General features: G+C 49.0%; 1 protein-coding gene across 3 annotated transcripts; it reads left to right on the forward strand.

The window, feature by feature from the left end:
• Positions 1–27094, forward strand: LIPG (lipase G, endothelial type). Of its 3 annotated transcripts, none has more exons than XM_061130689.1 (10): positions 1–398; positions 5557–5738; positions 7388–7567; positions 9479–9590; positions 14601–14822; positions 16584–16826; positions 17714–17834; positions 18792–19010; positions 22428–22532; positions 24708–27094. In XM_061130689.1, exons 3-10 carry the CDS (start codon positions 7388–7390, stop codon positions 24727–24729), a joined length of 1224 nt encoding a protein of 407 aa, XP_060986672.1. In that variant the 5' UTR covers positions 1–398; positions 5557–5738; the 3' UTR covers positions 24730–27094. The 3 variants fall into 3 exon arrangements, with proteins under 3 accessions (XP_060986672.1, XP_060986670.1, XP_060986671.1); XM_061130687.1 differs by lacking the exon at positions 1–398 and adding an exon at positions 1402–1821; XM_061130688.1 differs by lacking the exons at positions 1–398; positions 14601–14822 and adding an exon at positions 1402–1821.

Below are 27094 nucleotides of genomic sequence, written 5' to 3' on the forward strand. Positions count from 1 at the left end.
TCCTGCCTCCTCGGCGCTCCCGAGGGCTGTGGAGGCGTAGCCGCTCCGGAATCTTCCTGGCCGCCGGCTGCCGAGGGCCCCGGGCTCAGCCCCCGACCCCTGCTCCAGATGCAGGCTCGGGGGCGGGGGGCGGCGGCGGTCGCCGCCTTCCGTCCCAGGGTTCCGGGCGCGGAGCTGGAGCTGGCACCCGCCGGAGGAGCAAGGACGCACGCAATGAAGGGAAGAAGAGGAGGGCAAAAAGGGGACGGAGAGGAAGAAGCTGCCTCATTCCCCTCGATAGGGGTGGCGCGCCTCTGCCCCGACAACTGGCACTGGTTGAGAGGCTGAGATCCCCAAGCCTGGCTCATTGTTTCCTTAGGGGAGTGTCGCCTGGCGTCCCTCTAGTCCTCCAGCCCCAGGTATGAGAGCGCCTGCCACGCGGCAGGCCCCGCGCGCAGCGCTGTGTGTATTATCCTGTGTGTGTGTGTTGCTCAGTCGTGTCCAACTCTTTGCGACCCCATGCGCTGTAGTCCACCAGGCTCCTCCGTCCATGGGATTCTCCAGGCAAGAATACTGGAGTGGGTTGCCATGCCCTTTTCCAGGGGATCTTTCCCAACCCAGGGATCGAACCCCGGTCTCCCACATTGCGGGCAGATTCTTTACCAGCTGAGCCACCAGGGAAGCTCAGATGGTATTATCCTGGATCTTTTAATTTCCGCAACATCCCTAAGCGACAGGAACTGTTACCACCGGTATACTGGGGAGGAAGGAACGGCTTTGGGGGAGTTGCGTGGCTTGCTCTGAGTTCTGTAGCTAGTGGCGAACGAGCACTCCGAGAGGGGTCAGAGCGATCCTGACACCCAGGCTACAGCCCGCAGCCTCTTAGCTCTGCCGGGTTATTGTCGGATCACGCCGTCTGCACCTGTCACGGGCCTCGCTCGCAGCAGGAAAGGGAGTAAAGAAGGACCACAGGGTGACCACGTGTCTTTTCTCCATTCGGACCGTTGGCCCGGGGCGAGGAGAGAGCGTTGCGCGCGCGCGGATGGCTTTGCGTCTTGGAGAGGACAACCTTCCTTCTCCAGGGATCGCGATCGCAGAGGGAGCAGGGCTAAGGGGCAACGACTCCCCTGGGGCTGCAGGGGGTGGCAGAGAATCTTGGGTCCGGGAGCGGACACTGGGAAAAGTAGGGTCGTGAGAGCGCGGCTGTCCCGGGAGCCGGCTGGGGAGGTAACAAGCCCGCGCTTGCGGAGCGTCCACGCGGTGGGTGTGCGGCGCTTTCATTCAAACTTTGGGGAGTCTTTGGTTCTGGCGTCAGCGAAGGTGTGACCAATCAGAGTCCGGGGACGGGAATAAATTATGCAAATAACCATCTGGCGATGGATCAGATGACTCCCAATACTTTTAAAAAGTACCTCGCCGGGAGCTCGCTGGGTGACAGTGGCGAGCCCTGGCTTCCTGGGCAGGCGGCACGAGAGGGGGCAGATCTGGTTGTGGTTCAAGCCCCTTCACATTCCCCCCACCACCCGGCGGCTGAGTTTAGCCGAGTTTTCATCTTCCACCTTCTCCACCTTCAGCTGTCTAAGGCCACCGCTCTCTGCGGGAGAGAGGGCTGCCCACTTGGGGTCTTACAGGCTTGGACCGCTGGAAACTTCGAGAGGTGTTTTTGTCTTCTTCTTCTTCTTCTTCTTTTAGTCTTTTTAACAGTCCCATTTTGGAGAAGAGGGTGCGGGGAGGGGGCGGTGAGGATGAGAAACACCGTTCTTCAGCTCTGCCTGTGGAGCGCCTATTGTTACTTTGCCACGGGAGACCCCGCACCCCGTGGTCCGGAGGGACGGCTGCAAGGTAACGTGCACTTATTTTTATTACCACCCCCACAATTTCTTTTCTGGCCCAGGTGCCCTCTGTCTTGCCCACCCTTCTTCCTCGATCCTGCAGCATCGTCCTTGCTTTCCACCTACGCTGTCCATTCGCTCCTCCTAATTAGTCTTGCAGTTCACTTGTTCCTCGGCGCTTCTGACCAGGGCATCCCAGAGCCGGCCGGCTGCAGGGTGCACTCGCCCGCGCTCGGTCCGGCTCCACCCCTTTGCCGTTAATATGCACCCTTATCGATGCTGTCCAGTCAGCAGAGTTGGCTGCCAGCAGCTCTTTAACCTTGCCCTCCTCTTTGAACCTGCGGGTTTTTTGGGCAAGAAGGTTGTTAGAAAGAGCTCTGTCATCTGGCGCTCTTCCTTTTAATCTCGGCTAGATGCTTTGAAAGTTAAGGTGTCAGGGTAGCTGGCTCCGGTTTAAGAAGCGCTTTTGGGGAGGATTTGGTGGGTAATTTGTGCAGAGAACCGCAAGCTGCCAGCCTCCTCCTCTTCCTCCCCAACAGTCTCTCCAGCCTTTGCTCTTCCTCTTGCTACCTCTCTTCCTTCCAGCTGCCAGCCTTTCTTTTTCAGTCTCTTCTATTGGAGGAAGCATGCCCTGGTGGAGCGATGGTAGGGTCACCCTGCAGGAGTACCAGGTCAATTGGTTAAGCAGAGAAGAGTGGGGAACCCCTGAACCATATCCTATTAGCTCATCTTCTACTATCCTGTTGTTCAGTTCAGTTCAGTTCAGTCGCTCAGTCATGTCTAACTCTTTGCGACCCCATGAACTGCAGATTGGGTCAAATGATATTGGTCCAAGTTGCTCGTGTATGAGCAGGAGGGTTAATTGGAATGAATGGAAAAATTACTTAACATGTTCCCAACTCTAGTATAGTTGAACCAGAGTAAGTTGTGTCTCTAGTTCCTCTCCTGTAAAATGCTAACATCCCTTTCAACTTCTATGTTCTGTGATTCTAAGTATTTGGGGGTTATTTCCTTCATTCAAAGAAGTCTTTATTTGCCAGGAATGCTTCCATGAGTGGGGCTTCCCAGGTGGCACAGTGGTAAAGAATCTCCCTGCCAACACAGGAGCCACAGGCAACATGGGTTCCATCCTGGGTCAGGAAGATCCCCTGGAGGAGGAAATGACAATCCACTCCAATATTCTTGCCTGGAAAACCCCATGGACAGAGGAGCCTGGTGGGCTACAGTCCATGGGATCCCAAAGAGCTGGACATAACTGGGCAACTGAGCACGCAGGCTTTTAGGAGGATACAGCAGTGAACCAAACAGGTGTAAACCCGTACCCCCAGGGATCTTGCATTTCAGTGGTGAGAAGATAGCCAGTCAACTACTTAAAACATAGAAATCGTGCTCAGTGTTATGGAGCAAAATAAAGGAGAGAAGGAAGGGACAGAGGGCTGGAGGGAGAAGGTCGTGTAGCGTTAGTCTGTAACCAGACTTCCCACACTGAGGAGCTGCCTTCTGAGCGAGGAACTGGAGGGGAGGAGAGGATGAGCTTGGGGACATCTGGATGAAGGATGACTATGAAGTCCCAGAGGCTGAGGTGACGTGGGCTGGAATTAGTAGAAATGAGCTAGAGAACTGTGTGGTCAGAGAGAGCCAGGTGCTAAAGTGAACCTTTTATGTTCACCTTATGTGGGTTTATCCACAAGTCAGTACTGGGAAGCCAGCAGACCCTCTCTGCCTTTTCCCTAGACTTCCCGTCTGGTCTCTACGAGTGGCTATCTGGGTGGAAACTGGGCGATTTTGAACAAATTATGTCCACGGTTCAAATTTCTGCCAGTTGGGGCTTCTGTGCATTGCTTTAATGACAGAGTTCTGCTCATGTGTATTTAGTTGCATTTTCTGGAACCTTATCCTTTTTACATCTGGTACATTGTTCTCCCGCTTGGCCTCTTCACCACCAACCCCTCTATCACTCTAGTCTCTCTTTCCATGACTCCATTTGTCTGTTTGTTTGTTTTTCTTTCTTTTTAACTCTGGGATAATTAAACTCCTGGTATGGTCATTTGGTCCATTTTCCCTTGGTTTCTGGGTGACTGGACAGTTTGATTGTCTAATTTCCTAGCCTGTTATCAGGGGTGGTATCCTGGATGATTAGAACAGGGCGGCTGCTGCTGCTGCTAAGAGGCTTCACTTGTGTCCGACTCTGTGTGACCCTATAGACCGCAGCCCACCAGGCTCCTCTGTCTCTGGGATTCTCCAGGCAAGAACACTGGAGTGGGTTGCTCCTCCACAGGATCTTCCTGACCCCGGGATCAAACCCTTATTTTCTATATTGGCTGGTGAGCTCTTTACCATTAGTGCCCCGTGGGAAGCCCTGATGATGACAATACCTAGTGTTAAAAGGTCTTGGGACCATCAGTAACATATGCTGTGTTTTGAAGTAGGGCCATTTTCTAGATAGTGCTCTGTGTGTGTGCATGGTGGAGCTGAAAGGAGAGGTTTTGCTGCTCTTACGAGCTTCTCTATGACCTCAATAATTTATTTAACAAGGTAAAAAAGTGTCTGGCACCTGTCTAGTACTGCAAGAAGCACTGAGAGTGCATGAGGTGTTTGGGGTAAGTGCCAGAATTGACATGGGAGCAGCAGGGAAGCCCAGTGTTTAAAAGGCCAAAGTTCCTTACCTCCATTTCCAAAATCTTTCAAAACTGAAAAATTTGACTGGCAACTTGTTTAGCAGCAAGACCTGGCCTTACCTAACCTGAATTCTTACACATTTGGCATCCAAAACTGACCTGAACCAAGATAGTCTTTAAAATATTTTTCTTTTTTTTTTGCCCTTGACTATGAGTAGTCATATATTTCCTTACAGAAATGTTATTGGTGTGTTTGATGAATGAGGAATGCCCCAAACCCTATATATATATATATATATATATATATATATATATATATATATATATATATATATAGTCTTGCTATATATATATACATCATAATACCTGTTTAAAATCTGAACATTTCTGAATTCTGAAATGCAAGTCTGTGTGAAAGTGTAGTTGCCCAGTAGTGTCTGACTTTTTGAGATCCTATGGACTGTAGCCCACCAGGCTCCTCTGTCCATGGGATTTTCCGGGCAAGAATACTGGAGTGGGTTGCCATTTCCTTCTCCAGCAATGCAAGTGGTCCCAAGCATTTCAAGAGAATTGAGGACCCGTTCTCTGAAATTAGTAACTTGAGGGAAGGAAAGAGAGCTCATTTGGATCAGAAAGAAGGAAGAAATGTAAGGGAGACTTATTTACTTCAGATTCACAGTCACTGATGTGTGTGTTTGTGTGTGTTAGTCACTTAGTTGAATCTGACTCTTTGTGACCCCATGGACTGTAGCCCACCAGGCTCCTCGTCCATGGGATTCCTTAGGCAAGAATACTGGAGTGGGTTGCCATGCCCTCTTCCAGAGGCTTTTCTCAACCCAGGGATGGAACCCTGGTCTCCTGCATTGTGGAGACCCTCTGGGCCACAGCAGGAAGCCCTACAGTAGTTGATACTAGTGACTAATGAACACTCTTAAATATTGGTGAGGTATGCCTTTTATAACATCTTTGCAACTCTTCTGTCAGATGAGACTGAAACATTCAGCAGATGTAAACACTGAAACCCAGAAGGGTTAAGTAATTTGCTCGAGAGTGAACTAGAACTGGACCCCAGAGCTCTCACCACCCGGGCCTGCTAGTTACCCGCACGCTCTGTTCTTTCTCCCCAGATGAGTTCGACAAATCCAGGGTGGTACCGACTGCCTCCAAACCCCCTGTGAGATTTAACCTCCGCACCTCGGAGGACCCAGAGCACGAAGGATGCGATCTATCCCTTGGCCACAGCCAGCCCTTAGAGGACTGTGGCTTCAACGTGACAGCCAAGACCTTTTTCATCATTCATGGATGGACGGTGAGCCCGGGGGAAAGTAGCTCTCCGGCTCTACACGGGTTTTGGTCTCCTTTGTTTTGGTCAATTAAAAAGCATACTGGTGCTTCCAGATTCCGCTCTTTCTCCCCCTCTTTTCTTGTGGGCTGCTTGTATTTCAGACAGCTGTGAAGAATGTAATGGGCACGTCGCTGAGGGGGCAATCTGGACTCCAGCAGGGTGGCATTTAATGCTGGCACGCAGCAGGCTTTCAGAAAGTGGCTCTCCTGAGGGCAGTAGCCCAGCTCCACTGGCTCTTAAGGGGCCCTCTAATTACACTTAATTACATTGGTCAACCGCTGCCTCATGGGGGCCATCCGTTGCGAGAGCCCAGCTGAACTGAAGCAACTCGACTGGCTCAGAGAGTCTGTGAGGAGCCAGCTGGTCTGGCTGACTGGCCCTGGTTGGCACAGTGCCCTCCTGTTTGCATAGAGATGGTTCCATTTAAAGGCACTGGAGTCTTTCTATGCCCTCACTGAGCCATTCACATCAAAAAGCCCATAACAAACTTCAACAAAAAGAGGGCTTTAATGCTCGGCCTCAGAAGCTTTGGACCAGCGAGGGATTTATCCATTCATCTAATGACAGTCTGTAGGAAAATGGCACTGTTAAGTGAGCAGGTTTCTGCCAGGGCTAATTGGGAGGGAATGTTCCTCCCCTTAATGATGAGAAATTCATATCCGTTACATGCTTGCTGGGTCTTTAGGTCTATCACCCACTGTTGGGGTCAGGCTTGGCTAGGGGCTGTTATGTAGACACCTGTGTACCGAATGCAATCGAAGGGATCATTAAGGGCCTGTCTGTCCATCCTCACCTCACAGCCTATGATTAGAATCATGCATTTGGATCTTTTAAAGGCCCCCCTGTCAAAATGCAAATACAAACGGCCTGCAACTGACAAACACATTCCAGAAAGTTCCTTTGTAATCTGTTTGGAACTTGGAACAGCAGTTTCCCATAGAAGCAAGATTGTAAATGGCCTTTGGGTTCCCAGGCCAGGCACAGGAAATCTATTTATCTAATAATGCACTCATGGATAGGTTTACAACTGGACCTAGTCACCATTTACACTTTGTTTCTGTGGGGGAAATGTGCTCTGAGTTCTAATTTGGGATTCCAGCAACAGATCTTCCCTCCTCTGGGGTCAAGAGGGATGGCAGAGTTGGGTTGTGGGAAGGGGTCATTTGTTAACTTGGCATTTGCCTAAGAGACAGGATTTCCTTGCATCTCTGAGAAAGTAACTAATTCTCCAGGGCAACCCTTCTCAGCTGCTTTTGAATGTTGGACCAGGTCACTTACTTGCCTGACTGGGACAGGGCTAACCTCAGGTCGGCATGGCCGCCAGCATGTATCTCTTAGCAGCCCTATTGGTCAGTGGGGCAGCCACACAGGACACCAGCTTGGACATTTTCGATGGGGAAAACTGGAGACGTCATCAAGGGCAATGGAAGACAGTCGCCCATGTAGCAATCCTGACTGTGGCTGGCCCCGCTCATGGGCAAGCGTTGGTGCCTGGGGGACCAATGTGACTGTTCCATGGCTGGGGAGAGGGTCATGAAGCTGAATTCCATGTTCGTTAGCAGTTTTCAAATCCAGAAAAAGAATTTTTTAAAAAACTCCTGTTTTCTCTGCAGATGAGCGGCATGTTTGAAAACTGGCTCTACAAACTGGTGTCAGCCCTGCAGACGAGAGAGAAAGGAGCCAACGTCGTGGTGGTGGACTGGCTCCCGCTGGCTCACCAGCTTTACGTAGATGCGGTCAATAACACAAGGCATGTGGGACTCAGCATCGCCAAGATGCTCGACTGGCTGCAGGTAACAATGGGACTGAAGGGAATCATCTCCTTTTCTGAGAAGGATCTTGAATCTGAACCCTTTTAGGAAACACAGATCAGACTATTACAGTGAGCCAAGAATATCTTTGAGATTCAAATTTTTACTGAATTAAGTATCACTTGAAATATTTTGGAAGCTGGAACTTTTAGAAAGCTTTCTAATTATTGACTCATTTCTGGATTTTTTCTATTGCTTTACTTGAAGGAAGAAAATTTGCCTTCTGGGTCATTACTTGCTGATGCCTTTCAGAAGCTTGTAATCTTTAAAAAACTTTTTTAATTAATTAATTTCAGCTGTGCTGGGTCTTCATGGCTGCACGCGCTTGTCTAGTCGCAGCGAGCAGGGGCTACTCTCCAGTGGCGGTGCACAGGCCTCTCATTGCGGTGGCTTCTCCTCTGGAGGCTTCCCTGGTGGCTCAGTGGTAATGAATCTGCCTGCAAGGCCGCAGACGTGGGTTTGATCCCTGGGTGGGGAAGATCCCTTGGAGGAAGAAATGACTACCCACTCCAGTTTTATTGCCTGGGAAATCCCATGGACAGAGGAGCTTGTTGGGTTTCAGGTGTTGGAGTGTATGGGCTCAGTAGTTGCGGTTCCCAGGCTCTAGAGCACAAACTCAATAGTTGTGGCACATGGGCTTCGTGGCTCTGTGTGTGGGATCTTCCCAGATCAGGGATGGATCCCGTGTCTCCTGCCTTGGCAGGTGGATTCTTTACCACTGAGCCACCAGGGAAGCCCAGAAGCTTGTAATCTTAACTACCTACTGAGGTCTGCTCTTATTCTGAGGGGTGACTGGGCTGAGGGTGGGAGGGTTGGTCCAAACAAATGCAGTCTAATGCCTTGCATAAAATATACGTGGGAAACAGACCTTGAGGTCTTACATTTGCTTTTATAGGTTAATGATTTGCCTGGGCTCAGTGGACTTAATGGGAGGCAGGAGTATTCTGGTAGAGTAACTCAATTGTCTGGGCAATTTCAATCTGACCTTCCTTTAGAAGCCCATAAATCTGATGAACTGTGGCAAAATTCTGGTCAGGATTCTCAAAGAGTCCTCAGTCCTCTGCCTAGGTTGTTTAGTCGAGCTTGGTTCCTGAGCCATGGGGTCAAATCCCCCCTCAACCCCATCACCGAGTGCCTTCCCTGTCAAGGTCTGATGCTTCGACTCTGGGATCCCAGGCAGGCTGGTGACGAGGAGGTGGGCAGCTCCTGGGCCTAAGAGAATGGACAGGGAGCACCCTGCTGCAGACTGTGTCTGGCACTTAGTCTCCAGTGCGTCCGGTGGCTTTGACCTCCACACTGCCACCCCTCCCCTCCTTAGACATGGCTGGAAACGTGTAGAGAAAGGACCCTCATCGCTCAGTTGGTAAAGAATCTGCCTGCAGTGCAGAAGACCCCAGTTCGATTCCTGGGTTGGGAAGATCTGATGGAGAAGCGATAGGCTACCCACTCCAGTATTCTTGGGCTTCCCTTGTGGCTGAGCTGTTAAAGAATCCTCCTGCCATGCGGGAGACCTGGGTTTGATCCCTGGGTTGGGAAGATCCCCTGGAGAAGGGAAAGGATACCCACTCCAGTATTCTGGCCTGGAGAATTCCGTGGACTGTATAGTCCATGGGGTCGTAAAGAGTCGGACATGACTGAGCGACTTTCACTTTCAGGTATGCAGCTGCTAGTCACCACCTGCACCCCGTCCCTGGGGCGTGATGACTGAAGTGCCCCCAAGTCCTCTCCAGCTCCCCTTACCTGGCTGTGTCCCATCCACGTTGCCGTGCCGGCACTACCAGCCACCTCCGGGCTCCCTGTCCCCTCCCGGACGTGACTGACTGGTTGAATTGCTGGCGACCTGTGGGCTCAGGACCACCCTCCTCACCCCTACCCTTCTGTGACTTTCTGCAGGGGAAGGAGGACTTTTCTCTCTGGAATGTTCACTTGATCGGCTACAGCCTTGGAGCTCACGTGGCCGGGTACGCGGGCAACTTCGTGAAAGGCACAGTGGGCAGAATCACGGGTAAGTGCGACCCCCTCACTCGGGGTTGCTCCCGGGGCTCCCTCCCAGAGCCCTTGGAAAACTGAACTTGTGCGGGATTCCAATATATGAAGCAGATAGAAGGGATGTTCTGGTCAAAGCTGGGTATGTGCGGGTAGTGTTAACTTTGTTATTTGAGCCTTCTGCTTCTCTGGAGGAAGCTCTGGCTCCCCGAGCACCAGGGAGCATGCTTGGAAAACCACTGGTTTAGTGCAAAAGGTGAGGAAGCACTCAGACAGCTAAAGAGACTCAAGGGCAGCCCTGGGGTGAAGCCTGGCCTGCAAGGTCTGGCGCTCACTTTTAGTCTCTTTGTCATGCGTCAGGAGCTCAAGGGAAAGGAATGAGTTGTGGTTTGAATTCTGCCTCCGATTTCTATTTCATTCACCAACAGCCTCTTTCCAGTGTTTGATTGGCGTTATTTATTAGTGATAGTGACCTCTTTAGAATGTGTGGTTAAACTTTGTCCTTAAAGAGACCTTTTTGATAGTGGTACCCAGGTTGGCAATAGAAAGTTGAATTTTCCATCTTAGTGAGTTTTTTTTTTAAGTGAAAGTGAGTTTATTCAGAGAGATACACATTCCATAGGCAGAATTGGTGACCTTCTGATGTAAGAGTTTGATTTAAATATTTACATCATCTAGTGATTGGGAAAAGTGGGAAGGACTCTCCAATTTGGGGGCCCCTGAAACACATAACACAGAGCTTCCTCTAGGAGAAAATCAGAGACAAATTTGTTGCCCTGAATTTTTGTCCTCCTGCCTGCATTCTTTTGTTAGTTTTCCCTCCCTGCTTCCACCACACCTCCAACACATTAAGGGCCCAACTGGTCACCCAGAAGGAAATAGCTAATCATTTCCTTCCTGGCAATGTGTATTCAATTTGAAACAGGACTCAGGTAGAAGGGAGTCCTTAGCTAAAGAATAATTTAGTAAAGGTAGAGTTTCAACAAGCCAGCAGGGTAGATTTGAAACTATATACAGGGACTTCCCTGGTGGTCCAGTGGCTAAGACTCTGTTCCCCTTGCAGGGGGCACGGGTTTGATCCCTGGTCAGGGAACTAGATCCTGCACGCAGTCACATTTGCGAGGTATAGTAGCCCTCCTCAAATCATCGTCCCCGGGCTTAAGTCTAACGAGCACATACATGCATATGCACGCGCACACACACACACACACACACACAGACACACACTCCTTTCGATCCAACTGTTTGATCCAGCATAACTTGAGAGCTTCACTTTTGATTATCAAGTCAGCGGGGCCTGAACTGTTCAACGGGCAGTGTGGCCACACGTGACTGCTCAGTAACCCAGGGCTGGAGCAATGCTCATGGGCCTTGAGCGCCTCTGGGTTCTATTGTCTGCGCGCCTCCTCCTCACCCCCAGGAGAGGCCTGGTGTTGCGGAGCCCGGCCGGCTGTGCGCAAAGGCAGCACACACAGCCCCCGCCAGGGCGCCAGGGCCGGTGTCCTTGGCAACGGAGACAGACGGCAGATCCTCCCTCTCCCTGTCTCTGAATCTGAAGTGGGATGGGGCTTGTCAGAGCATTCCGGTTCCTTTCCTTGCCTGTCTGGGTGGGAGCTGCTGAGATGCGGGCTTCTCGGGCAGAATGCTGATCAGTGTTCTGGGCTGTCTGCGGGGAGTGTGGGGGCCAGCTTGTCCGGAGCATGGCCCCTTCTCTGCAGCCTCTCTCTGCGGAGCGGGGCACCAGGGCGAACATGACAAGGAGTGGCCTCCGTCCAGTTGCCAGGCAGCACCTCAGGGGGCATTTGGCTGACCTGACGCATGTTGCCGCGCATGTCTGATGGGGGAGGCCTGTGCCCCCTCCTCACCCCTCAGACTTCCCATGGGCCTGGGAACCGGGCAGTCCTGACAGGCAAGAGGACCAGAGACGGCAGCTTGCGTGGAGTCCAGAGGCCAGGGAGGCCGCTGTGCAGAGGCCAGTAGGGGTCCTTTGCCTGGGCCTGCAGGGGGTACCTGAACCCCAGTCTTGCTTGGATCAGAGAACTGTGGACTTGGGGTCTGTTGGAGTTTCACCCTCTTAGGCTTCTGAGGGAATTCCGTGATCCACTAGGGAAGAGGTCATATGTTTCTAATTGTACTAGCATTTTGTTACTTATAAAGAAAGAAGCAAGCAGATTTGTTCATTCATTCAAGAAATATGAACTAAGTGTCCACACTGCAGGCTGTGGGCTAGATACCACCTAATGTCAAGTACTCTGTGTAACCGATATTTTGTGCCATCTGTAAGCCATTTAGTATCCAAGCCAAAGAATTCTCTGGGCTTCACTTTACAGATGGGGAAACTAGGACTCCGTGCTGAAATAACAGGCCCAGTATTTAACACCTTGATAGCAGAGCTGGGATTCAGACCCAGGCCGTTGGACCTGCCCCTCACCACTGGGCCATGCTGCCGGTCTCCTGCTGGGAGGGAAACAGTAGTTGTGATAGTTTCCTGCCAGGCGGGAGGCAGAGGTTTTCCTGGGTATTATGTGTGTGCACAAGAGTGTGTGTGCACACGCGTGCAGGTGTGTGTTCCATTTGTTGGACAGGGCACCTTTGGGGGAGTCTGACTGAATGGAAGGAGGGGTGCTTCTCCATCTTCTCTTTTTGGACTGGATGCATTCACCCTCCCACTCCTAGTTAAATAAATTGTGCAAATGTCCTGCAGGGTTTGTGGGCCTTGGCTACGTGTCAGGCAGGGTCAGTCCGGGGAGGCGAAGGCTCAGCCTGCCAGCCAGCTGGCCTTTCGAGAAGCCCCATCAGCCAGCGGCATTCCCCTGGCCCAGCTTGGTTTCCATGGCGCTGACTGTCTGGTGGAGACTTTTGTTCACTGATGCAAAAGCCCCCCTCTTATTGGCTGCAAAGCAAAATGTTTCTCTTCTTTCTTTCTTTCTTTTTTTTCTTCAGGGCACATGGTGAGAGGCAGGGAGAGGCCGCCTGTGTCAGTACTGGGTCCGTTCAGTTGCTAAAAAGTGTCATCGAGGGCTTCTCAGGGAGGCCGCTGCTTTTGTGCCGTCTTTCTTTTAGGTCCTGGGCTAGAGAGGAGCCCCCAGGCAGCCTGGGCTCTCTTTCTGCCTCTGTCATTCATACATTTTTCTAAACTTCTCTTGGAAACTATTTAGAGTTTCAGTTATTACCAGTTCTCATTAGTAGTAAGTCCCACAGGTTTGCTATCCACTCTGAACCACAGCTCTGCCTTTCGTTTCTCCAAAAATCGCCCTCCACAAGCCTCACTATGTGCTTCCTGGTTCCAGTGCTCTGGGGTCTGGGGAACAGGGTTCTATCACCCATCTCCTGCTTTCACAGCTCTATTCTCGGTCATTCTCCTCCCTACCTTGGTGTTACTCTAGATCCAGGCTTCTCAGCCTCAGCACTATTCACACTTGGGGCCAGACAGTGTTTGTGTGGGAGCTGACCTGTGCCTTGTAGGATGTGTATCGGCATCCTTGGCCTCTCCTCACTAGATGCCAGCAGCTTCTCTCTTCTTCCTCAATTTTGACAAACAAAGATGCCTCCTGACACAGCCAGGGATCCCCCTGGGAGCAAAACCCTTCCCAGTTGAGAACCACCATTCTAGACTAAACAAACCTTCCTCGGTGGCACACAATCTTTTCTTTGCTTTCTCCAGGTCCTTTCTCTCTCTCGCTTGCTCTCTTTCTGTGTATAGGGCAAACGAAGAACTTTCTAGGCTAGGGTGAATTCAGCTCCCATAATTATTTGGTAATAGTAGCTAGTATTTACATTGACAAGCACTTACTCTCTTAATATCACACATGAACTATATGAATGAAGACATTAAGATTTCATTTTCTATATGGTACTGAAGCATGGGAGAAGTTTTTTTTTTTCGAAAATTTGGTCCACAGAACGCTTAGTTTTAGGATCACCTGGGGAATAAGCCTCTCTTTCTGGGTTCTACACTAGACCTACCAATTGCATTTTATGCCTTGCTAATTCTATTTTGGAATAGTTTCACATTCATGTGCATGTGTGCTAAGTCACTTCGATCATGTCTGATTGCAACCCTATAGACTATGGCCCGCCAGGCTCCTCTGTTGTTGGCATTCTTCAGGCAAGAATACTGGAATGGGTTGCTGTGCCCTCCTCCAGGAGATATTCCCAACCCAGGGATCAAACCCATGTCTCTTACATCTCCTGCATTGGCAGGCAGTTCCTTATTACTAGCACCATCTGGGAAACCCTTTATAGTCATGTGGTCCCAGATACTATAAAAGACAGTGAAATTGTCTCTATCGTTGCCACTATCTTCATTGTTACCTGCCCTACCCTCTCCCCCAACACACATACACACAGGAAATCTTGGACCTGTGTGTCCTTCCAGAGTTTTTCATAGTTACACAGTGGAACCTGAATTTGTAAGAAGCTCCCCACAGATATTTGTGCTGATTTAAATGTGAGAACCAGGGCTCTCTGCAGTGCTGCTTGTTTGTTTGATACAGAAGGGTTGCAGGCGAAGGGTTTTCTGCTTGTGCCTGCAGAAGGGAGGGATTCTGGAAGCCTGAGATACGGATGCTCAGTATGTTTCTGGTGCACCCGATTCATAACTAACGGAAGAGGAAGAGGAAGTCCAGATGCAGATAGCTCAGTCTGGGGAGACTGAGTCTTCCCTCTCGAAGATATAGGTAGCTCAGTTATTCTGTCAAACTTTTGCTAAGATCAAGGTTGTGGAAGGCTCCTGGTGGCAGAATAAGTGGGAGGAATGGCTTGGTTTCAGCCAGCCCGAGTTCTTTCTAGAACTGCTTCGGTTCTGACAGTGTGTGGCTCCTTGGATCCACGTGTTGGTTGAACCTCGTGACCAGTTTATTGAGTCAGGTGGAGTCTTGATAAGAAAGCCAGCATTCCTATATGGCAGGCACGACACCGTGCAAGATTCCCAGGGTGCGGATGTCTTCATTCTGCGCTCGCAGACTCAGCTATCCAGTAGGTCTCAGCGCACCTGACACATCCCATCTTGGCTCCCCTTCTGCCATAGGTTTGGATCCTGCTGGGCCCTTGTTTGAAGGGGCGGACATCCACAAGAGGCTGTCCCCTGATGATGCAGACTTCGTGGATGTCCTGCATACCTACACGCGCTCCTTTGGCTTGAGCATCGGCATTCAGATGCCTGTGGGTCATATCGACATCTACCCCAACGGGGGTGACTTCCAGCCGGGCTGTGGACTCAATGATGTCTTGGGGTCGATTGCATATGGAAGTGAGTTCCTTAATTTTTCTTTTGACTCAATTATTGTATCTCTTCCTGAATCAGCCCGAGCTATTATTGTTCCTGACAACATCCATTTCGTCATTCCCTCTTCTCCCTGCAGTGGCCCTTCAACACTGTTTATCCTACAGTTCATCATCCTGCAAGCCTATTAACAGTCTTCCCATGGTCTCTGGTCTGCTGTCTTATGCTTTGAGGTCATAGTTATTATTGTTATTCTTTTTATAACAAAAGGAATACATATTTGTTGGGGAAAAAATCAAGCATTATAGAATTGCCTAAAGCAAGAAGTAAAAATACCCCCTCATCTCCCACACCCACTCTTATTTTTATTCTCCAGAGGTAGCCAATATAGATATGTTGTGTGTATCCTTCCAGGCTTTTTGCTTTGCAAATTTATTTGTGTGTGTGTGCGCGTGTGTGCGTGTGGTACTTTTCAAAATCATGTTGTCCTGCAGCTTTGCTTTTAATATACATTATGAACATTCTTAGACATCAGAGTACACCCATCTATTTACCCTTTTTCTTTCTAAAGGCTGTATAACATTCTTTAGCATGGATGCACCATAATTTAAGTTTTTTGTAACATTTTAAAGAAGTAAAATCAAGACTCTTCCTCACTCACTAACAAGTCTGTCTTCCTGAATGCCTAAGCCTATTCCCAGCAGTCTTGGGTGGAACTGAATTTGCTGCTGAAACTGATGGGCTAGGTTTCTCATTTGCTCACTGCCTTGCATCCTGTCTTTTTGGATTTCTGAGTCTTGGCACAAGTTGACTCTCTTTACTCTGATGCTCTGCTCTTTGTATGTCCCACTCTGTCACTCAGTCTTAGGTCGACCTCTCCCAAGGTATTCTGTAACATCCAAGGAGGCCCTGTGGGGCTTGGGGGTTTATGCAAGGGGAGTGCAGCCCTGCCTCAAGTGATTAGGCATTTTTTAAGTCTGGTGATGTTAATGAGGAAGGAAAGGGGAAGCTTTGCCAAATGTTTCTGAAGGTCCCAGAATTTACTAGAACTATCAGCTTTAGCCTCTGGTTGCAAGAAATAATGATTACTCTGGGTCAGAAAAATTCAAATTATGCTTCTAACTTTGCAACCAATTGGCTCTGTGACCCTGAGCAAAAGACTTCAGCTTTAAGGGCCCCATCATCTGTAATTGAAAGAACTGGACTAGAATGAGTTTGCCAAACATTTTCTTAGAGAGTCAGTTAGTAAGTATCTTCAGCTTTGCAAGCCATGCAGTCTCTTTGTTTCAAAACTCTGCTCTGCTCCCATAGTGTGGAAGCAGCCAGAGACAACAGGCAAATGAACGAGTGTGGCTGTGTTCCAATAAAACTTTACAAAAAATGGGACCAACCTGCAAGGTGTAGTTTGCTGAGCCCTGGACTAGATGATGTTTAGCATCGGATCCATTTCCAGTATTTTGTGACCACACAACTCCCTCAGGACCTAGTGACTCCTCCTGCACAACTGGTCTCCATCACCCTGTATAAGGCTTGTGCTATGTACTCCCTTGCTCTTTATTCCTTTGTGTGTATCGGTGCAGTCTTCCTACCTGGAGGGCAAGCAGTTCAGTGGCAGGACTAGCCTTCAGTTCTAAAGAGAGCACAGTGTGTGTTAAGAATGACACAAAGAAGCATATGAATAGCAGCATGAAAAGTAGTGATAACTGACGCGTGAGTCCTTACTGATGGAGCAGGCAGATCACCAAGGAGCAGCTCAGTCCTGACGGTCTCCATCTCCCTCTTTCCCAGCGATCGCAGAGGTGCTGAAATGTGAGCACGAGCGTGCAGTACACCTTTTTGTCGACTCTCTGGTGAATCAGGACAAGCCAAGCTTTGCATTCCAGTGCACGGACTCCAACCGCTTCAAAAAGGGAATCTGTCTCAGTTGCCGGAAGAACCGTTGTAATAGCATTGGCTACAATGCCAAGAAAACAAGGAACAAGAGAAACAGCAAAATGTACCTAAAAACCCGGGCGGGCATGCCTTTCAGAGGTAACCTTCATCCCTGCCCTCATTGCCCTGGGAAAGGACCTTTTCCCTCCTTCCAAATACCATGCTATATAACAGGCACATTCCTGCAGTTTGATCACATCATCGCAAACCAGATTATATTGTGCATGCCCTAGGAAAGTTAAATCTTTAAAAGTAAATAATGGGGGCTCCTTTGGTGTTGTGAATTATCACTCTATGATAGCAATATCAATAACTTAAAAATTCTATCTTGCATTTAGCTTTTCATATTTGTTTTCTCATTTGATTATCAAAATGATCAGAGATAGGCCCAACAGGGAATTGAAATGATAGCTTACATTTTTATAACATGTTATACAACTAAAAGGTTTTGTGGGTATTATATTACATATGAGAAAATTGAGGTTCAAGAGGTTAATACCTTGTTCCTTAATTCAAGGTCACACAGCTCAAAAGTATCTAGGTCAGAGTCCCCCAAAGTTCTCCCAAACCCCAAGCTCAGGGCTCCTTCTTCCTTTTATTAAAATTTTTAATTGGGGAGATAATTGCTTTACCATATTGTGTTAGTGAATCAGCTATATATATATATATATATATATATATATATGTATATATATACTCAAATATCCTAGTCAAGGCAGGATATACTTATATATCTCCCTCTTGAACCTCCCTCCCGCCCCATCTATCCCACCTCTCCAGGTCATCAAGGAGGGCTCCTTCTTCTATACTGCAGTGACCTCTTAGGCCATTGGAGAGAATGGGATCAGAGGGAGGTTAGAGCTTGGGCTGGACCAAAAGGATGTCAGTCCCTAAAAACTGACTGTGGTGGGTGACTCACTTTGGGTCTGGGTGTCCTAAGATGACAAGCGAGGCTCACAAATGTCTTTGTTCTGCTATCTCTGCAGTTTATCATTATCAGATGAAAATCCATGTCTTCAGCTACAAGAACATGGGAGAAATGGAACCCACCTTTTATGTCACCCTTTATGGCACCAACGCCGACTCCCAGCTTCTGCCTTTGGAAATGTAAGTCATGGATTTTCTTTGCTGGGTGCAGGACAGAGAACAAGTGGGAGAGAGTGCGCAGGGGCATGTGAGCACTTGCAGGGGAGTGAGTCTGCGTGCCAGGGAGGTGCTGGGTGGTTCCTCCCTCCTGCTTCACTCTCTCCCCCGAGCCATGGGCTCACAACATTTCTGGGAGGGAAGCTCCTGGGATGAATCAGCAGCGTGAGAATCTGCTGGATCAGCTGGGCAGAAACTGCTGTTTCATTCACACAACACCTGATTCCCAAGGCTTTAGGAAATTTGGAACCTAATGCATGTCATCTGTGGCCCGTTTCCCATTATCTGTGGGAGGGGCACATGGTAATCAGTGTAGACCTGTTGAACACTTGTAAGGTGCAAAGTGCCTTGCTGAGTAATGCTGGAATTGCCAAGGAATGCAATCAGAGTACTTGCTCTCAGGGCTGAGGGCTGAGCCAGGGGAACCAGACTTGTGTGCACAAACTCATGCACACAGATGGGGAGAGGCAGGCTTCTCTAGGTGCTGAGTGAGAGGGACAGACAGGAGGAGCTGGGAGTTCCCAGGGGAGATGGATGCCTGTGGGCTGAGGGGATGAGATGTCTCTGAATGAGGATGTGACTTCTTTGCACTTTTCTCATTTCTGTTCTTTCCTGGTTCTGTTGTTCCCCACCCCCCCACCCCCCACCCCAGGAAGTTGCCTACATGATGAGATGCTCAGATTCTTGAGCATTGGATAGGAAGCTGGGGTGCCATGGGTGGTGTTAGCTCTCTGCTTGTATGGGGCACAGCTGAGCTTCCATGCTGGTCCTGCTGCTGGGACGTGGGGGGTGTGGCAAGGGGGCCTCTTGTGCATTTCTCTCCCACCCATGAGGGGCAAGGGCTGTCACTGTGTCACCCCACATGGCGCCACAGTCTCCAGGTGGTAGGGGACGAAGACCAGCTTTCCTGTCCCCTTGCAGGGTGGAGCAGATTGGGCTGAATGCCACCAACACCTTCCTGGTCTACACCGAGGAGGACTTGGGAGACCTCCTGAAGATCAAACTTACATGGGAGGGCAAGTCTCAGTCCTGGTACAACCTGTGGAAGGAACTTCGCAGCTACCTGACTCAGCCCCGCAGTTCCAAGCAGGAGCTGCATATCAGACGCATCCGGGTCAAGTCTGGGGAAACCCAGCAGAGGTAAGTTCTTCATGACCCTCTTCCTGTCCCGTGTCCACAGCAGAGTTCTTTCCTTGGCTAAGTGAGTGTGCTAAGGGCGTGTTAGCTGCTTCAGTCGTGTCTGACCCTTTGCGACCCCATGGGCCGTGGCTTACCAGGCTCCTTTGTCCGTGGCATTCTTTGAGCAAGAACACTGGAGTGGGTTGTCATTTCCTCCTGCAAGTGTGCACCTTCCATCTTTTCCTATCCAAAGCATGTGGGCAAAACCACAAACACTTTGCAAGGAAGACTGAATTCCAGATCAATTTGTGCCGCTTGTGCCCTGGTCGCAGGCCCTGGGCTGAGACAGGTGGACAAGTGGAGGCTGGAACCCAGCCCTTGTTCCATTTGCCAAGCCCTGTGCTGGCCTGGAGGAAGGCAGCTTCTCATGGACAGGGCACTTTATAGAACTGCCTTGTTTTGTTTTAATATTGTTTAATATGCCATAGTATGAGTTCGAGTATTTTTTTGGCTGCACCCTGTGGGTAGCATGTGGGATCTTAGTTTCCCAACTAGGGATCAAACCCGTGCCTCTTGCAGTGGAAGCACAGATTCCTAATCACTGGACCAGGAGTGCTGCCTTGTTAATCTGTTTGCTCTGGGGTCCGTACAACCAGAAGTTGCATGAGGTCTGTGGGGGTCCCGGCTTCCCTGACATCCTATCTTCAGATGATTCTATCCCTCCTTGGGAGGCTCTGACTCCAGGATGGGGTGGGGCCCTAACATCAAAGAACAGAGATTCCTCTGTGCTACGCCAGCTGGCAGTTTCCCCATGTCTGTTAACCAAGCCTAACATGAAAAATCCACACCTAAATCAGCCCCTGAAACGTGCCTTGACTTTCTGAGCAGCTTCTGGCTAAGTGGGAGCTAGGAAGCCTGGAAGACATTTGTCAAGAGAGGAGGGTTTCCTTGGCCAGACCCTTCAGCCAGCCTCTGGGAGGTCACTGCCAGCCTTGGGTCGATGGGAAGCAGGTTCCACTCTCTTTACTTCTGGCATTTTCTCCACTACAGTTCTTCAAGTGTCTCATTTCTGTCCATCACCTACAGGGCATCTTGGCCATGCAGGGGTGGAGGCTTGGGTCGCTCATCTGAGTGATTCTGGTCTAGAGACCTGGGCACTGGGGCGTGGTGGGGGTGGGTGCCTGCGAGGGGAACTATTAGCACAAAGGCTGTGGCCTAGATAATTGTGAGTATTTGTCCTTCTCCTGATGCTTGAAAGTGCAGCCTATGCCGACGTGTGGCAGCTGAAAGGTGATCATTTTTTATTTTTGGTACTTTCCTTTTTGGCCACATTGCCCAGCATGCGGGATGTTAGTTCCCCCACCAAGGATCAAACCTGTGCCCCATGCAGTGGAAATGTGGAGACTTAACCCCTGGACCATCAGGGAAGTCCTGAAAGATGGAAGCAAATTTAATAAACCACCAAGACTTAACAAATGTGAACCATTTTCCATATTGGTTTCACATATGAGATTTTAAAAAGTAAAACATTACAGATGGAGCAGAAGCCCCTCTGCTGCCTGACTCCTGCCCTTTCAAGCCAATTGTACTCATCTTCCAACATTAACACATGTTAGCGTTTCCCTCTTCATGATGTTTATACCTTCACTACTTCTGTTTGTATCTGTGTGCAACCTGTAGAATTGTTTTGGTTGCTTCTGAAGTTTACATGAGTGGACATATTCCTCTCAAAGTTGCTTTTCTCCATTCAACATAGTTTATGAAATTTATCCAACACATATCAATCCCATCTATTCATGTTTAGGCTTTCCAGGTGGCTCAGTGGTCAAGGCAGGAGCTGCAGGAGACATGGGTTTGATCCCTGGGTTGGGAAGATCCCCTGGAGAAGGAAAAGGTAACCTATTGCGGTATTCTTGCCTAAAAAATCTCATGGACAGAGGATCCTGGCAAGCTACGGTCCATGGGGTCGCCAAGAGTCAAACATGACTGAAGGACTGAGCATCATTCATGTTTAACTCCTGTATGCAAGCCATCATTGTACAAACAATGGTTTCACTATTGTCCTGCTGCATATTTACGTTGTTACTTTCTTGCAGCCGTAAGCAGTGCTGAGATGGCCATCCTGGGATGTTTTCCTTGTGCACATGTGTTAGGGCTTCCTGTGCTGTCCTGTGCTTAGTCAATCAGTCATGTCTGACTCTGCGACCCCATGGACTGTAGCCCTCCAGGCTCCTTTGTCCATGGGGATTCTTCAGGCAAGAATACTGGAGTGGATAGTCTTTCCCTTCTCCAGGGGATCTTTCCAACCCAGAGATCAAACCCAGGTCTCCCGCATTGTAGGCGGATTCTTTACAGGCTGAGCTACCCAGGAAGCCCATGGGCTTCTTGGGGGCATGTTAAATCACTGGGTTATAGTATATGTATTTACCAGCTGAACTGGATATCAATCCCTTTCCAAAGTGCTTGGACTAATTTTTCATCTCAGCCAAAGAGAAAAAGTTCTCTTTTCCCCCCTCCTTTGGTGAATATTTTTGCCATTTCATTGGGTGTGACTTGGTCACCTACAGGTATTTTCATTTGTATTTTCTGATTGAGTGTAATGGGTGTTTATGGACTGTTTGGGTTTCCTGGTAAAGGTGCAGAAGACTGTTCATAATGTGACTTTTGTCCTACTGGTAAGCATCATGGTCAGATTTACAGGCCATGGGGTCATGTTGACCACACATCACCAAGGCTGGTGGGCTGGAAGTTGGGTTGTACGTTATAGTCGAAATAGTTTTAAGACTACTGATTCTTCCTGTGATCTTTGTTGTCTACCTCCTGAATCTTTTCTATTGACTCACAACTGAGTTCCAGTTATGCTTGTCAGTGGGTATTTCTGGACACCATGCTGGAGGGACCTTGAGTTCCTTCACTCAAGGAGTTTATAGTCCACTACAGATACAGGAATCCACAGCTATTCAAGGCAGGATATAATGTGCTAAAACGAGATAATACCTTTGCTATTAACTCTGTGCCATAAAAAATAACGACAGTAACAAAAACAACATTTATACAAGGGATGTGCCAATTCATTAAATTGGGAAGTCAACAGAGGGTTAGCTTAGTAAGGTCTCGAGCAGTCAGGGAGGCTTCAGAGAGGTTATGCCTTGGAAGCCAGGTGGCCGTTTGGACAGACAGAGGAAAGAAGATGGAAGGGGTGTGATTAAAGGCTGCATGAGCCGAATCATGGGAGATATCCAAGTGAGACCCTTTTGGTGTGCTTGTAGCAGCGGTGGGGAGTTCTGAAGTGTCTTGAGTCAGGATGGGCGAGATGAAAACTTCTCTTTTCTTCTTACTCTATCGGCCTTGGATCCAGAAAGTACTGTATGGCTGATGCACAGCTGTGTCCCTACCTCTGGAACTTTGGTTACATCAGAAGTTTCTTTTTCCTTCTAGATTGACTTTTTGTGCAGAAGATCTTGAGAACACTCTTATATCGCCTGGCCAAGAGCTCTGGTTTCACAAGTGTCGGGATGGCTGGAGAATGAAAAATGAAACCAGGTAAGCAGGATGTTCTCAGAGGTTCATGCAGTGCTTGTTGACAGGTCCCTAGGTGTAGGCTGGATGTGCGTCTGGGCACTTGGGACATAGAAGCCAACAGAAGCCAAGGAATGTCCCTTGCTTTATGAGGCCGAACTTCTGCTGGAAGCAGATAGATGAATCAGTGCGACAGGAAGTTGGATGCTGTGAATGTCTCTTTGCCTCTTGTTCTGCTTCACCCTGTGGATGTCACAGCCGTGGTCCTGCTGGAATGAGGTCTTTCAGTGACTAAGTCCCCAAGCTTGGTACCCAGGTTGCCATCTTAGATTGAACTTCTGTGTAGAGACCAGGGCCATGGGAAGTTCCAGGGCTCCTGGTTGCCTTCTGGGCACCTGGGTGGAGTGCGGTGTTAGGGGGAGTAAGGGAAAAGCACAAGGCTTCCTCCCCTTTTAAGATTTTCTGGGACCCAGTTTGGTGTGAGTGGATATAAGTAGGCAACTCTCCCCCTTTCTCTTTTCTGACCGTGAGGCATATGGGATCTTAGTTTCCCAACCAGGGATCAAGCCTGTGACCCCTGCATTGGAAGCGTGGAGTCCTAATCACTGGACCACCAGGGAAGTCCAACTTTCTCCCTTCCTGAAAAGCAGGAACGCTCACTGTGCACGTCGCTGAATCAGACAAAGGGGTCCTCTTGCTTCGGTGTCCCTCTTCCCCCGAGCTGGAGTCTCATTATTTCAGAATTGAGGAAGGCTGATTCTGTGATATGAGGCAGTGGGTCCATTCAGAGGGGGCCTCAGTCATACACCCTCTAAGCCTAAATGCCTCCTGAGCAGGAGGGAGACGCCCCCGCACTCAGGTCCCAACTCCTGGTCCATTCAGAGGTACTAAATTACAACGCTACCCAGCATGTAGATGCGCCCACCCTGCGTTCATGCTTCCATACAGCATCTCATCTACTTTGATCAAGTCCACAATGCTGGTGCTGTTAACCTTGTGGACAGTTGGGGGACCTGAGACTCAGGGAGGTTAGGTCACTCTTTCCAGGTCCCCCAGTTGGTGACAACAGAGTGAGGATTTGAAGCTGTTGGTTCACTCAAAAGCCTGTGTTCTTTCTTGAGCGTGCAGGTTCCACTTGCTCAGATGAGTCACTTTGCCTCTATCTGGGTATCAGTTATCAAGCAGCTGCACCTATGCTGGGGTCCCCCTGTGATTAGCTGTCTGCCAGCCCTAAGGGTTGAGCTACATCCTGGCTGCTCTGTCTTCTGTTCAGGAGCATCAGCATGACCACAAACTTGGAGCTCGCAGGACTTGTGGCATCCTGAAAACTGCTCCTTTAATTAAGAGACTCAGTCTAGAGTAGGCTTGTAAGGTTTTCTGCTATGATAGTAATTTTAATTCTTCATGTCTGTATTTAAATTTATACCTTTCCAAGTGCTTCCACACATTTCAACTTCACCGATTCTTGGAACAGCCATGTAAATTGCACACCCGGGAAGGATTACTATTCTGATTGCTATTCTGACATACTTTTTTTCCCACTCCAGAACTTCCTAACAGTTGAGAATGCCATAATTCTCTTAAAATATCTCCTTGAGGAAACAAGTTGTCCTTTCCTTTGCCCTCAGAGGAATAGAAAACAACAGGATCCTCAGTAGTAAATTAACGCCAGGAAGTGGTGACATCTCTGGACTTGTCTTACACCTTCAGTAGTCTCTCTCCAGCTACGAATGCGGTTCATCTGTTCACAAAGAAGGAGACTGAGGATCCATAGTGTGTTAGTGTAGCTGAGACTAGAACCAAGATCTCTTGACTCTGCCCCTTTCCTATCATACTGCAGGCTCTCCTGTGTTTTTAGAGCAAAGCAAAGGGGACTTGGCCATTCTCCCTGCGGTTGCATGTGTGTGTGTGCGCGCGCGCATATATGTGCATGCTGAAGGTGATTATTCTGCTAAATATGCAGGTGTCAGCACTGAGGTGTAGGGAGCGAGGAACCCAGAGCGGGCTCTGATGTGGTGTTTCTCAAATTGGCTCTGTGGCTTCCTGGGGGAGGGGGAGGAAGGAGCACTCAGGTTTGTTCTGAAAGGGAAGAAGGTAAAACAGGTGGAGAGGAGTGGAAGAAAGCTTGGTCTTGTGGTAAGCGGAGGTGCATAGCTGCGAAGCCAACTAACAACTCCGCTCCCACGTGGTTTCTTTCAGTCCAACTGTGGAGCATCTCTGAGGGCCCCCCACCCACCCAACTTCCAAGCACATGGAGGGACATTACAGCAGAGGAGCCACCTGATGGGAGAACCCGGCTTGGCCCTGTCCCCGGAGCACTGGGAGGAGCCCGCTCGCGGGGCCAGCTCTGTGCCTCCCGGGAAGGCTGGGACTTCTCACCGGAGGGGACCACACACTGCCATGTCTGCTGGCCCCGCTGCTGCTCTTGGACTGCTCTCTCTCCAGGTCTGTGAGCAAAGGGCTGGTGCCCCAACCTCTGCGCCCACTAGGCTGGTTTCTCAGTGACTGCATGAGCCTGTGTTTCACCTGATGAAGGTCACGGGCTCTGAGCGTCTCTGTGTGGAAGGCTGTCGGCTGCCTGACCTCAACCTGACTTGAGTGAGAGGTCTTTCTGCTGGAAGCTGGCTGGTGTCAGGACCTGGGACCTTGTTCACCCAGGGAGGGGAGAGTAGGTCTGGGAGGTGCAGAACCTCTCACTCTTGGGGTTCGATGGGTAACTAGTAATATGTCCCAGTTATATTTTATTCCGTCCTGCTCCCCAACTTCCTCTCTAAAGCACACATCATTGGCTTTCTTATTTTTTCCATTGCTCATTTTTTGACTGGACAAATATTTGCTAAGCACTGATAGTTAGCAGGTGGCGGTAGACACCTTAGTAAATTTCTGCAGACCCTCTCCTCATTTGAAGCCTAATGGGTTTGGGATGTCTAGGCTTCCTTCCAGTTTAGATGATCCATGACTATGCACAAGGGGCACTGAGGGTTTATAGGATGTAAGAGCTGGGGACCCTGAAGCTTCAAGTGGTTTCTACCTATTTCTTCTTCGTGGTCATGCATCCTCCTTCAGAGTGACATCTTTGGTCACCAGCAGAATATCACCCTGCATCTTAGGGACAGAATGGTGACCAATTGCTGGATATGATTGGCAAAATCTCCTCTGTGTAGGAAGATGGGAGGGGATTACACATGTCTGTTCATATGCACACCAGCACACAGCAGATGCCAAGATGTGATTAACGCCATCCTTGTTCCTTCTTGAATTATCTGGTTCAAACACCAGTGCCCTTTCTGTGCCGAACTTCTTCGAAAAGCCCCCACTTCTAGATCTTGATCTGAATGAATATACATGATATCTGAAGAACCCTTTTGTAATTTTCAAAAGATTTAAACATGCGTCACTTAATTACAGACTCATAACAGAAGGTGAGCAGGGCAGCTACTATTATCTCTATGTTACAAAACCAAGGCTTAGTGAGGTTCAGCCACGGGCCTAGAATTATATATCAGGTTGATAGTGGAGCCCGGTGAAGACCCAGACTTCCTGGAGCCAAAGCCCGTGGTATGCACATCTCTACAACTTCACCAGTTCTCCTACGGCCATTTCCCACCAACATGCCCCGGACGTGACAAACAAGGAAGGTTTTTCAGAGCCATCCATGAAACCCTAAACCCCTTTATTAATAGAGAACTGGGAGGACAGCTGTGCCAAGTGGTTGGGATTTTTATGGATGAATATTATTTGGAAGGCGTTGTGATGGCAGGTGGGGTTGGGGGGAGAGCTATTTTCTCTGTACTTAGGTTTTTAAGTGTTAGTGTTAGCTGCTTAGTCGTGTCTGACTCTTTGTGACCCCATGGACTATAGCCCGCCAGGCTCCTCTGTCCATGGGATTCTCCAGGCAAGAATACTGGAATGGGTTGCCATGCCCTTCTCCAGGGGATCTCCCAACCCAGGGACTGAACCTGGATCTTCTGCTTTGCAGGCAGATTCTTTGCTTTCTGAGCCACCAGGGTCAAGAAGATCCCTGGAGAAGGGAATAGCTACCCACTCCAGTATTCTTGCCTGGAGAATTCCATGGACAGAGGAGTCTGGTGGGGCTACAGTCCATGGGGTCACAAAGAGCTGGACGTGACTGAGGGACTAACACTAGATTTTTAAAGGACATTGTTTTCACCTGTATTGTGCCAAAGTTGTATCATTGTTCAATGCCAAACTTCTGAAGACATAAGCAGTCAAAGACCTCAGTTCAAAGTATTTTCTCAATCCAGTTGTGTGCTTTTCCTGTTGCTTCTGTGACTGCTTTCTAGACAAGGTAAAGTTTGTGTTATGACTGTGCATCCTGGTCACTTTCTGCTCCTGCATTTGTAATGGAAGCCTTGGGAAGGAATCCTCAGTGGGTCCTGTATTTATACATTCGGCTAGAAGCCTTATTTGTATATAATGATGCTTTTTAAAATGCTTAGAATGCTATTTATTTCTCAAGTGTATATAATGTATAAAAACAAATGTATGGTTAGTTTTTACTTTATGATTAACTGTTTTTAAGATTAAAATTTTTAACAGTAAAATAATAAAAATCTACAAAATTC

The sequence above is a fragment of the Dama dama genome, chromosome 27, assembly GCF_033118175.1.
Source record: "Dama dama isolate Ldn47 chromosome 27, ASM3311817v1, whole genome shotgun sequence".
Classification (NCBI taxonomy): Eukaryota; Metazoa; Chordata; class Mammalia; order Artiodactyla; family Cervidae; genus Dama; species Dama dama.